Genomic DNA, 13635 nt, shown 5'->3' on the forward strand with positions numbered 1-13635 from the left:
CTGGTGCTGAAATTTTGAATTGATTTATTTTTATCAGGACCTGATGAAAATTACCAAGGATGTGCAAAAGCTGACAAAACTTTGGGTGAGACACTCCAAAATAGAAGATGTTCTTAATTTGGAGGGAATGGAGATTGAAGGTGGAGTCATGACGTTAAGCTTAGAAAGAATGTGGTTGGATAATCTAAGTGAGTTGAGACATATATGTAGGGGACCCAAATATATTTTGAGCCTCCCCAATCTCCAAGAACTAGACATCATAGCATGCAAAATGCTAAGAGCAATCTTCTGTGGCTCAATAGTGAAAAGCCTTCCCCAATTATCCTCTTTAAGCATAGAAGATTGTGATGAATTAGTTGATATCATTGAACAAAGTGATGGGGATCATTTGCATCAACTTTGTTTCCCAGAGTTAAAGAAAATTGACATCAAGTGTTGTCATAGCTTGAAATTCCTTTTCTCTATCTCAACATGTGAGATGTTTCCAAAGTTGAAGGTCTTGACAATAGAAGAAGCCTCTGAGCTTGAGCAAATATTTATATGCAAGCAAAATAATATGGAGAAGATGGCAAAAATGGGAGAAGTATTTCCAAACCTGTCAGAGGCAACACTTGTAAAACTCCCAAAGCTTATTTCTATTTGTGAAGGGATTGATTTTAAGGATCTGCAATGTGACGTGGAAGATTGCCCAAAATATCAAGGTATAAATCCAGGAAAAGTATTTTGATAATTGCTAGCTACTTTTATGAATATTAATATGATAATAAAAATTTTATTGCAGAAACTGATCAAATCCAAGAAGAGCCTAAAAATGGGGATTCAGAAAATCAAGCAACAACAAGTGTTTTGCAAGAATTTACAGAGGTATATATATCAGACTAATCATCAGAAGAACACAAGAATCATTATTTTTTTGGGTATTTTCTTTCTTTTTTTGTGTATTTTCTTTTAATAGTGAATTTAACCTGTTCATAATTTTGATTACTACAATTAATGCAAAGATTTTTGGGAAACATTAGAAATGTCGTAGTATTTTTTTAAAGACTCATTTATTATTTTCACATAAAAAAAAGAGAAACTAATGAATAAATAGATGTGCTTCAACATTACTCTCTGATCTTTATTATAAGTTTCAAATAACTAATTTATGAATAACAAATAATTAGTTAAAAACAATAAAAAGGTTAGAAATAGATTTTTTTCCAAATATGCTATTGTAATAAATGAGAAAATAGATGAAAGAGAATGTGTAGAGACATGTGATAGGAGAGAAATAATTAAGAACAATACTGAAAAAAAATACATTGGATATTTAGACAATTCCAAATTGAAGCTTATAATAATGGAGTATACTTCTTCTCAAACTTGAAGCTTATAAATAGGACTAGAGGGAGCATTAACTTTTTAAAAAAAAAAGTTGTCATTTGCGTTAAGACCAATTCTTTTGTGAATATCACCAATGGCAACATTTTTATCTAATTTTTTTGAACAAAATTTGAAAGAAATGATAATAAACTTAGTTTATGTTAGTTTATATAATTCACTGATAACAAATAATAGTAATGAAAGAAGCTACCTCCTATGTGTGATATCAATGAAAGAAACTTGTATTTGTTTGCTACTGTTTTCAAATTTGTTTATATAATTTCTGTCATCTATGACACTGGTTTTTATCTAATTTCTTGAACAAAATTTGTCCTTTGATATTTACTCAAAGCTTAGAAACAGAGAAAAAGGCTGTTGGAATACATCCAACTTCAGAGTAGTGATATGTGGAGACGTAGAGCAAAAACCACATAACCAAACTCTGTTATATATTATTGACAAGAGCATGGATTCTTGTGGATCAAGGGGGGAAAAAAGAACAGTGATTGTAGTAGTACATATTAATTGGAAACTTATAGCTTAGGAATCATATGTATATTGAGCTCAGTAGAAAAAAGAACAGGAGTTTTAAATGAAATATTTAATTAACAGGCAGCAATATTTGATAAAGTTAAGATAATAACTTCATCAACTCATTTAAAAATATAAAGTTAATTATTGAGGATGTGAAAAAAAAATCATAAATATCTATTATATGTTGTTGAGTTGAAAGATCAGACTTACAAGCACAATATATATATATATATATATAGATATAAAAGAAAAACTAATCTAAGGATATCTCTTTTTCTGTTGTAGATCACAGAGGAAACATCACTTGAAATTCAAGTTAAAGACCCTACTCTAGCTTTAGAGAAACAAGCATTAGGAACTTTAGCAACAAAATTACAACTGAGAGGGACATCTTTACATGTAAGTTTATATATAGATTATTTAGGTGATTTCAACATGATGGGAATAGAAATGTGTCAAAATAGTTCTCTTCTAATTATTTAATATTTTAACTAGGAGTTGGAGGATGACCGCAAAACAGGTGAATCGACTATGCAGCTCCAACAAGAGGATCTTGCAGAAACAAAAACCACTAAAGCTTCTCAGAAAACCAATGTACCATTTGATGATAATGTAGGTTATAACATAGACGACTAAGTTCTTTCAAAGTTCGATCATTACAATATTTGATACTTATTTCTATTTTTTGGTATTCAGAGTATTGATATCATATCAAAAGAAAGAGCTGAAGGTGGTCCCAACTCAGAGGATGTAGTGGCAGCAACTATGGTAGCTGATTTAGCACCAAGAAACTCATCCGAAGCATTGATCATTCCTCACCAAAAAGAGTTCCCATTGGTTATTGATTAGTGTTTTATGACATTTTTGAAATAAAGAATTAGGAATGCATTCTAAATTAATGGCTTAAACATGTGCCTTTTTCCTTATTCATTGCTTGATTTAGGATTTGAAGCCATCGCAATCAAGAAGTGAAATAAGCGTGAAACGCCAGGAGGAGGTAGCAGATAGGATGATTATTGTATAGTTGAATCTTCACCAAATATTAAAGGATCTAAGGATTATAATTAAACAACATGATACTTACATATCTTCTGGTACTTTTGCAGGGTGTTACTTCCTCAGTTGTTTCACATGTCGGACACTTGCAATTTGGTCCATCTAAATTGGTAAGTTTACCAAGTTCATTTCAAATTCATAGCATGCTTTCATTTATGGGGAAGAACAATTGAAAAGAGAAATTCATTTGTGTTTTGTAGGTTGCCAGCACGGAAGAAACACATGAGCAAGGCTCTCAAGAAGATGATGCAGCAGAGGAAGTTCCAATAATAGTTCAATCAACTAATTCAGATTCAAGGAAGCAAACCAGAGTATTACCCATTTCTGCACAAGTAAATGCATTATAATTACCAGAAAAAATGCATTATCCTTACTAATATATAAGATAGCATATGAATGAAGTTGCTAGATGCATTGTTTTCCTTTTACTTTTGCCTAGTTATAATTATGGGAAATTTTATCTTGTGATGTTATTCAAAGCTCCGAAGAAAGAGAGAAAGAAGCTGTTAAAAAACGTGCTTCGCAGCTATCAATGGCTTCAATTTGACATTTCCAATCTCTATTTATTATCAATATAAAATGATTTTAAGTGTGTTGATCAAGAACTTTTTAAAGTGTAAAAAGGTTATAAAAGTTAAGACCAACTTACATTTCTTTTTAACAATTAATCAACATCTAATGACTAAACAACAAACTTTTGGATTCTTAATTCTTGAACACTGAAAAATAGAATTACAATATACAAAGTGTCTCTCACAACTTAGCAAAACCTAAGGGTAGTACTCTAGCACCTATAGGACATATGAAACTGCAACTTATTTCTTCTTACTTTTAGATTACTCAGAGCATCAAAGATACAACAGAACGAGGTCTTGAAAAGAATTATGCAGAAGATGATGTCGTGACAGCAGTTGGATCAACTAATTCAGATTCAGGGAAGCAGTCTACAGGACCAATTGATGACCTCTCTGGAAAACATTCTGCACTAGTAATGTTACCGTTTTCTAATCATGGAAATCGAAGTACTCTGTATGATTTTTTCCCCTTATTCTCCACGAGTTAGTTTAGATGCTCACATGTTATCTTGATGTCTGTTAGAGTGCTAAGGAAAAAGAAAAAGGAATTGATGAAAAAGCTTCTGCTACAGACACATCACCAATGGCAACTCCATTCATGAGAGCCCTTGTATGTGTTTTAAGCTATCTCTATCAGCACAGTCATAATCAACTACTCATTTTAAAAGAGAACCAATTAAATACTACTGCATGTTTTTTTTTCCCTTTTAATTTCTTCGATGCAGACTGTTAAAGAAGCAGGAGATCACTCAAATGTTCAAGAGGAAGCAATCATTCCCCAAGTCATTCCTTCTCTCCGTAATCGTAAGTGTCTTTCTTTACATGATCATTATAGTACTCCCTTTTTTTTTTTTTGGGTCTTTGATCCATCTGCTAACTTGTTCACCTGTGACAGAATCACAAATTGCTTATGCTGGCACTTCGTCTCCTAAACTGGAAATTTTTGAAATTTTCAAACTTGTGGAGTTGAAACAAGAAGAAACAGCTTTACTTGCTGAAGCACTAGAGCGATATCCCCAACTATTGCTGCCTCGTGAACATCGAACCCATCGCATAATAGTTTGGTCCTACAGGGTACTGGTTGATATTCTGGTCATGCTCACCACCAAGAGTCCTTATACGATTACCACATCAGAAAAATCAACCTTGGAGGCAAACTTAAGTGAAGCAATTTTTCTTGGGTTCGACAAAGACTGGGTTGAGTCAGTTCGTGCCAAAGTTTATGACGTTGACGTGTCCGATATCTCAGCAGCAAAAGAGGAGATTCAAGCCATGGAGTTCAAGCTTGGAGAAATTGATTCTCAGTTGTTGGGTCTCTCTGAATATTGCAAGAAACTGATTCAGAACATGACCATGATCAGAAACATAGTAAGTGCCAAAGGTAAACCCTTTGGCATTTAGGTGTTTTACATTATTGTGCTTTGTTATTGGTTTTCAATTCTAGTAAGACTCCGAAAGAGGGTACCATGATGCCTACGATCGATATATATATATATATATATATATCCAAACATTATTTATCACTCTCATGTATTCATAAATCAGACCTTATTTTTCACGGATGATATGCAAAATACATATTTGATGGATTCATATTTTGTTGCAACTTTGTTTTTTCAATCGGAACTGGTTCTTATTAAGTCTTCTCTTTATATTTTCATTGGGTTTGGTTGCAATGGATAGACAACTTCCCCCGGGGGAAGGCCGCTTGATTCTCTTTGATTTGAACAATATAGTTGTATTTCCAATTATTACATAAATATAAATTTATTACTAAATTAAAAATTTATTTTATAAATTAGAAAATAACATATTTTTAACATATGAAATATTTTAATATAATTTAAAATGATTTGACAATTTTATAATATTTGTATGAATAAAAAATTATTTTTTACAAGACATTTTAATAGTTTGAATAAATATTAAATATATTTTTAAATATGCGCATATTTAAATATTTAATAAAGGTAGTGAGAGAAAGTAAAAATTAATAATGTTGAAGTTTATGGTATTTAATAAAAATAATATTAAAAAATCACTTGAATTTTAGAATAAATTTCATACTTTTTAACTATTTTTATTGATTTATATATGTGTGTGTTTGAATTATTTAGAAGCGGTTGGCTAATGCTGTGCTAATTTTTTAAAAGAAAAATCTTAGAACTTGCTTTTGTTGATAGTCTGTTTCTTCGTGTTGTATATTGCTTATCGAATTCTCAATTTCAGATCTTCAATTTTTCATCCATCACCCTTCTCAGTTTTCTGTTCTCTCAACCCTCTTTCTTCTTTTGGACCAAAAAAAAAAACACTCTTTCTTCTTTCTATACGTTTTTTTTTTTTATTTTGTCATCTTTCTTTTTATAATTATAAGGAAAAATTATAATAAGGTTCCAAAAAAATTATAAAATAAATTTTTAAAAATCACTTGAATTTTAGAATATATTTAATACTGTTTAACTATTTTTATTGATATATATATATACACACACACACATGAATTATTTAGAAGCGGTACCTAACAGAGGCGGGGGGAGTATCTTTTATTTATTAATAAAGTTCCACCATAGTCTGATTTCTCACCATAAAATATACCTTTACGTTGTATATGCAAAATAAAAAAAACAGTTTGGATGGAACCTTTTTTTAATTGGCTAATGCTGTGCTAATTTTTTAAAAGAAAAATCTTAGAACGGGCTTTTGTTGATAGTCTGTCTTTTCACGTTATATATTACTTATCGAATTCTCAATTTCAGATCTTCAATATTTCCTCCATCACCTTTCTCAGTTTTCTATTCTCTGAACCCTCTTTCTTCTTTTGGACCCAAAAAAAAAAAGACCCTCTTTCTTCTTTCTATAGTTTTGTCATCATTCCCTTTATTAGTATAAGGGAAAATTATAAAGGAAAATCATAAATAAAAACTTCCCAATATATAAAATTGTGATTTGGGACCCTGAATTTGAAAAATAACAAATAAAGACCGGATCCCACTTTTACAAATATGAAATGTGGATGAAATGTTTAAAATGCCTCCCAGTCAAATTGTGATTTGGTTTGCTGAAATTGTTATTCGCTAAAGTAAACTTGTCATTTTTCATAATCAACTTGTCATTTGATATACCCCCAGTCAAGTTGTGATTTGGTCTACTGAAATTGTCATTCGCTAAAGTGAACTTGTCATTTCTCATAGTCAACTTGTTATTTGGTTGAGGGGCATTTTAGACATTTCACCATGATTTCATATTTGCAAAAGTGGGATGTGGTCTTTTTGTGCTATTTTTCAAATTTAGGATCTCAAATCATAATTTTACATATTAGGAGTCTTTATTTGTAATTTTTTCAAATTATAATAAGGTTCCAAAGAAAAAAAATTACAAAATAAGTTTTAGAAATTGTCATTTTTTGCTCTCAAACTTATTATTATAGACTGTTAAAATTGTTATTGAGAATTTTTTTTAAAATTTTTTTTTAGACTTTCTCCCTAATCATAATCTGAAGAGATGACATGCAAGTGACCCGACCCTCTATAAGAAAATGGGAAGAGTCATTAGGTCAGAAATATCAAGCTTCCCTGGTCCTCTTCCGCCCTGATGGGCGTGATTTTTATCCACTACGGTTATGGTCCGCTGTCCTCCGCTGCCTTTATTTATTTATTTATTTTTTTGCCAACAATAATTCATTCCATAATAAATCAACAGTACAAAGTCCTCCGCTGCCTTTATACGGCACTGTCTGGCGCAAAATGACAAGGGAGCAAGAATAATAAAATAAAGGGCAGGGTGCTTCGGCAAAAGCATGATTGGATAAAGACAAAGGCATTGGGTGAGAAAGGAGGAAACGCCTTGTCCCGGTTTGTGGACCCACCCATCCCAATTTAGCTTCTTAAGTAAACAAATACAGAAAAAGAGACAAATTATGGGAGAAAAAAAACTACTCTTTCGATCTTTAACATAAGACTCATTTAACTAATTTGATTAGATTAAGAAAGTTAGGTAAGTTAGTTAATTATAAAAAAAGTGACACATTTTTCCTAAAATACCATAATCATCTTTCTTAATACTCCATCTCCCTATTCTACTTGATTATGATTGATGGAGTATCCATAAGGGTAACTTAGAGAAAATAGATAAATATGAGAAATGGGTCTTATATTTAGGACCAAAACCAATTTAAAAATTGAGTCCTATATTAAGGACCGGAAGAGTACATGTTTTGCCGGAAAACTCCAAACGATTTTGTTAATGAAAAATCACATCTGAAGACTTATTTTATTAATTAAACAAATATATAATTTTTGTTGCCAAAAATTAACCAAATATATAAGAAAAGGAGAAAAATTAACCCAGGAAAAAAAGAGAAAAAAATTAACCTTTATTTCACATCATTTTCTATTGTTAATATTACTTCTAATCCTTAACATGAGAACTACATAATTAATTTATAGATATTTAAAAATTTAGTTAAGTTAGTTATTAAAAATAAATAGGTGTTATCTTCTCTACAGTATCCTTACTAATATTATATATTGACTAGAAATACTATTTAATAAAAATTTTATGATGTGTAACTACTATAAGGACTATTTTAAAAAAAATAAATAACTATAAAATATAAAATAGATTAGGATATTATACTTAAAACAAAATTAAAAATTAAATTAGTTCTTATATTAAAACTAGGGATAGTATATATATTTATATTTCTAATTTATTTTCATTTTATGCCTTGACAATCGTTTAAAAATTTTTCGTTGCCATTTTATAAAGCAATGAATCGTTTGGTTAATATTTTTCAATAAAAATAAATCATTTTAAAAGAAAACGTTGGAAAAATATAATATTAAAAAGTTTAGTAATAATTTTTTAAATTAACAAACTTTAAGTCTTCAGATTTAATTTTTCATTAACAAAAACGTTTAAAGTTTTCAGATAAAAAAGATAGTTTATAGTTTTTTAAATAATTTTTCTCTTCTTCTTATGCATTTGTTTAATGAAGAGGCTAAAAAAGATTTTTAACTGAGATTTTTTTTTTAATAAAAAATTGTTTTGGGGCGGGTGGGTTCACAAACTGGGATTCACATTAGCTAGGCATTTCCTCCTCTCGCTCCCTTGTCATTTTGCTTCAAACGGTCCGCATTAAGGCAGCGGACTCTAACCGCAGCGGAGAGAAGCCAGACCCCTCCTTGGATAGCAAAGGGATTTCGAGACAATAATATTTGTTGTTCCTGGGGCCGAAGCCACTCTCTATTAGCGTCTGAGGTTTGCCGAGGGCTCGTCGAAGCAAAGTAGGTAAAGAACCTAAGAATTAGGGATCTTTCAACCAAGTTCAGATTTTAGCATGGCGCATAGGTTGCTGAGGGATCATGAAGCAGATGGGTGGGAACGATCTGACTTTCCTATTATCTGTGAATCTTGCCTCGGTGACAACCCATATGTTCGTATGGTATGTATTTTTCGCCGTCCCTCTTCGGTTTAACCCCTTTTAATGAGTATAAACGATGCTAAAAGTTCTTTTTGATTCTGTCGAGCGCTTTCGTATCCCGAAAAATTAAAATTTAGGATGTTCATGGGATTTTATAATGAGGGGCTTATAGAAGTATTGGGCTTTCCTGCGTGATAAGTTAGCTTTTGGAATATGGTTGTCCAGAAGAATTTATAACTCAGGCTTATGACATTGTAAACTTGTGAGTGGGTGCTAGTCTCTAGTGTAGAAGAAGCTATCGTAGTCCCCACAGTTTTGGGGGTTTTCCCCTCATAAATTAAGGTTACGGGAGCAACACATTCATATTGACTCATCTGGCACGCTCCGCGCTTAATTGAAGGCCTAACTATATTACCAAATAGTAACTGAAGAATCAATATTCCAGTACCTATAATTTGTAATGGGTGTTTGAATCTAGTTTTGTTCGTGAAAACCAAGCTTGCCCTTTGCAGAGTCATGAACTTGTAGTCTACCATTAAATTCTTTATTTCAGTTGCATTATAAGCTGTCAAGAGAGTTCGCAATAATCATTTTCAAACGTTAGCATGTTTCTCAGAGGAAGTTAAATTTGTTTAGCTAACTTATTTAATTCCTCTTTTTATGGGTATACCCGGATGCAGACGAGAGCTGACTATGATAAGGAGTGTAAAATTTGTACACGGCCATTTACTGTTTTTAGATGGAGACCTGGTCGAGATGCAAGATATAAGAAAACTGAAATCTGCCAAACCTGTAGTAAATTGAAAAACGTTTGTCAAGTCTGCCTTCTGGATCTTGAGTATGGGTTACCAGTACAAGTCCGCGATACGGCTCTCAGTATCAGTTCCCATGATGCTATTCCCAAGAGTGATGTTAATCGGGAGTATTTTGCTGAAGAGCACGATCGCAAGGTATGATTATTTTACTACCATATCTTGTAGTTGATGATAATTGCCCATAATTTTAAAGACTGCTACACTGGTGTTCTGCAAGATAGAAATTGTTTCATCCTATGTTCACTTTCAGAGTTTCGTTTTGTATAGAATGTCTTTTTTTCTTTTTTTGGCTATGAGGGTTTAAAATGAAGAAGCCTTTGCAATGTGCAGATAGCTTAACAAATGACCGGTTTCTACTTCTACTATTTTGACAAGTCTCACTCATGGATTACTTTTGCTTTTCATTGCTTGAATCACTTTTATTTGAGCTGTCTCATTTTATAAAATTTATTACAGTGATAGACCATCTTTAGTAAAATCGATGCATGCTAGCCATGAACATTTATAAATTTGCAGCATTGTGTAGCTCAGTTAATTATATCATCTGCTTATCCATATAAAGAAAAGGAAGAGGCCAAGGAGATGGCTTAACTTATTTCTGGTCTATAAATCATGTGGGTGAGTTATTAGGAAGTGTTGCAGGGGGAGTACAGAAGGGGATTAATAAGGCTATGCAACAGATAGGTAACTATAGAATCCAACGGAGAAAGCCATCTTCAATATATGATTCATATTCATATTTTTTTAAAAATTGAGGTGCATTGCTTTCTCTATGTAGGAGCCTTGTATGGCATTAATACAATTTGATTTACTAGGAAAAGTTCATACAGGATTATCTTATCCTGTCTTATTTACAGTAATTTGATTTAACTATAGTTACTCTGCTGCAAATAACTAATGAATTCCCCTATAGTGGTTACAACAAACTATCAAAGGTCATTGCTAATGTAATTATGGATCAACCTTCTCTTACATCTGGAAGTTTGATGATTTAATTTAACTATGTGCTTACTTAGAAGTTGTGTTTATGTGGCTGTATTCCAGCCACAGTTCCAAAAGCCTAGTGCGACCTATGATTATATGTCAATACAATGATTGTTGTTTCTGTCATAATGACGTCTCATCAAATGTTAGTCATTTTTATTAGTTCAATCTGAAGAATTAAATTCTATTGGATTTATATATTCATTGTTGCTTTTCTTTCTCAATTTTTCTCAGTTTCACCTGAATTTATATAATTTGGACTGTTGGATTTGATCTTATTCCTTTTGTTCGTTACTTCAAGAATTTCTCAACCATCAAATCAATTATGACTAACAAATGAATTATGGTTTAGACTCGAGCTGGCTTGGATTATGAATCCTCATATGGGAAAGTACGCCCGAATGATACTATTTTGAAGCTTCAAAGGACAACACCATACTACAAAAGAAACCGGGCTCATATTTGCAGTTTTTACATAAGGGGTGAGTGTACCAGAGGAGCTGAATGCCCTTATAGGCATGAGATGCCAGTAACTGGGGAGTTGTCACAACAAAATATCAAAGATCGTTATTATGGGTATGTGTAGTTGCAAATGACTTCCTACTTTGGTCATATATTTTTATAGTACCTGATTGCTCTCTCTCCCCTAGTTCTGCTCCCATTCTCTCCATAATTTTTTTGTAACTCAAGCTTTCTGTGCATGGGACTCTCTGAGAAAGTGGTCATCGTTGTGTCTTAGACAATCGTGTTAGCTGATCCGTTGTCATTCTGTGAGATACTTGCTGTGGAACTATGATGACAAGTTTGCTGTGATTTTTCTTGCCTCTTGCCATGTCTTGATATAGTTATGCTTCTAAGAGCCGCATATCATTAGAGCTTTTCTGCATTGAGTTCTTTTTTCCGTTTTAACTTTGGAGCTTGAGGTGGGCCTCACTATCCACAACGCGTATATAGTGTAGTTTCCAATAAAATTATATTATACATTTTATATATAGATTAGCATTTTAGGATCCTAGTTGAGGGAAATATTTTCATTACTGGAATATAACCATCTATATTTGCAAGCTGGTTAATTTTTTGTTTTCTATAGCATCTGGCTAGGTTCATGTTCTTTATTTAATCTAGACTGCTTGCTGGATATGATTCACTTAAATTTAGCTTGTTGCATGGTTCTTTTCTCGTACATTCTGTCTGCAGTAAGAGTGACAATCAATAAATCAGATTAACTTGATGCTTGGATAATTTCTTATTTCTTTTCGGATACTGGGTACAGTAATTACGCTTGAACTCACATTACTTTCCTTTTGTTTTCTAATTTTCTGTTAATTTCTTTTAACTGAATATTTTTGTTACGTCAACTTTGCCATTATTTGTTACTTAACATTTTTTATTTTGATTTTTTCTGTCATGGGATATTCTGTTTGTTGTGTATTTTAATCTTGTAGGGTGAACGATCCTGTGGCATTAAAGTTACTTGGCAAGGCAGGAGAGATGACCTCTCTGGAGCCTCCAGAGGATGAGACCATTAGAACTCTTTATGTTGGTGGGCTTGATGCTAGGGTCAGTGAGCAGGATCTTCGTGATCACTTTTATGCCCATGGTGAAATAGAATCCATCAAGATGGTGCTCCAACGGGCTTGTGCATTTGTAACCTACACAACCAGAGAGGGTGCAGAAAAAGCAGCAGAAGAGCTCTCCAACAAGCTAGTTATCAAGGGCCTAAGGTTGAAGCTGATGTGGGGCAGACCTCAGACTGCAAAACCCGACTCCGAAAGTTCTGATCAAGCAAGGCAGCAGGCATCTGTGGCGCATAGTGGGCTGTTGCCTCGAGCTGTCATATCACAGCAGCAGAGCCAGGATCAAACCCAGGGAGTGCATTACTATAACATTCCACCTCCTCCTCAGCAAGATAGAAGCTACTATCCATCAATGGATCCTCAGAGAATGGGTGCTGTTATTCCCTCTCAAGATGGTGGTCCTCCTGGTGGAGCTACTGGGACCGGAGAGAACAACAAGCCCAATTTGGAGAAGCAGCAAATGCAGCATTATGCCCATCCAATGATGCCTCCACCACCTGGGCAATATCACCATCATCAGTATTATCCCCCTCCTCCATACGGTTATATGCAACCTGTACCTGCTTATCAACAGTACCCACCACCATACAACCCTGGGATGGCTACATCTCAGCCACCGGCAGTAAGCCAGCCATATCAGCAATCCATGCAGCCGGGTTCGTCTGCTCCCTCAGGGTCAGCACCAACAGGATCAGGACCAGCTGGTGGTTCTGTACCTGTAGAAGCCGGAACATCAACCTTGGCCTCACAATAGCAGTGAAATCTTTCGTGTCCTGGTGTTTCATCTCTATGCTTTATTCTAGCTTTAAATGGCCATACTGACTGGGGGATTATGTTATAGCTCTGGCCTCTGGCAATCACTTTTGTAGCACATGTTCTCAGCTAGCATGGTACTGATATGCCATGTGGGCTTGTGGCTTAGACCAGATGTTTTGTGATTTGCTTTTGTGCATTGTTACTCTTGCTTTTCTTTCCAATAGCTCAATGTGTTTTTGGTGAGAACGATTCATTAAATTAGATAAAAACTGCTTATTGATTGGTATCATCAAGTAATTCTGAAAAGGATGTTATTGCGATTAAGTTATTTTTCCCTGACACGTGAAAAGTTTCAATCAACTTTCAGAACCACGCTGCTTTTGGAAACAAAGAAATTATGTTTTGATACAAATATGATGAAAGTTAATGCATGAAGCCCAATTGAGCATGAAGACCGTGGAGGGAAACTAAGGGCCTCTATGAGCTAATTTTTATCACAAAAGGGCCATAAAAATTATGCTATGTCTTGTACTTAATATAAGAGTTAGTTT

The 13635-nt window shown here is 33.4% G+C and overlaps 2 protein-coding genes across 2 annotated transcripts in view; both read left to right on the forward strand.

Annotated features, from left to right (window-relative positions):
- The window catches only part of LOC114756600 (uncharacterized), an 83529-nt gene extending 78598 nt beyond the window's left edge, over positions 1-4931 (forward strand). Inside the window, exons 3-11 of the mRNA XM_028945547.1 lie at positions 2185-2298; positions 2395-2511; positions 2596-2667; positions 3006-3065; positions 3156-3287; positions 3791-3943; positions 4054-4140; positions 4256-4334; positions 4426-4931. Coding sequence (XP_028801380.1) covers positions 2185-2298; positions 2395-2511; positions 2596-2667; positions 3006-3065; positions 3156-3287; positions 3791-3943; positions 4054-4140; positions 4256-4334; positions 4426-4931 — 1320 coding nt within the window. The remainder of the gene's footprint in view (positions 1-2184; positions 2299-2394; positions 2512-2595; positions 2668-3005; positions 3066-3155; positions 3288-3790; positions 3944-4053; positions 4141-4255; positions 4335-4425) is intronic.
- A 3777-nt stretch (positions 4932-8708) lies between these two features.
- LOC114756610 (zinc finger CCCH domain-containing protein 4) lies at positions 8709-13097 on the forward strand. The gene is made up of 4 exons (XM_028945553.1): positions 8709-8973; positions 9633-9902; positions 11104-11327; positions 12197-13097. The coding sequence occupies exons 1-4, from the start codon at positions 8869-8871 to the stop codon at positions 13080-13082; spliced, it is 1485 nt and encodes a 494-aa protein (XP_028801386.1). The 5' UTR covers positions 8709-8868; the 3' UTR covers positions 13083-13097.
- The last annotated feature ends 538 nt before the right edge of the window (positions 13098-13635 follow it).

The sequence above is a fragment of the Neltuma alba genome, unplaced genomic scaffold (genome assembly GCF_004799145.2).
Source record: "Neltuma alba isolate B1F8T4 unplaced genomic scaffold, ASM479914v2 tig00010438_pilon, whole genome shotgun sequence".
Taxonomy (NCBI): Eukaryota; Viridiplantae; Streptophyta; class Magnoliopsida; order Fabales; family Fabaceae; genus Neltuma; species Neltuma alba.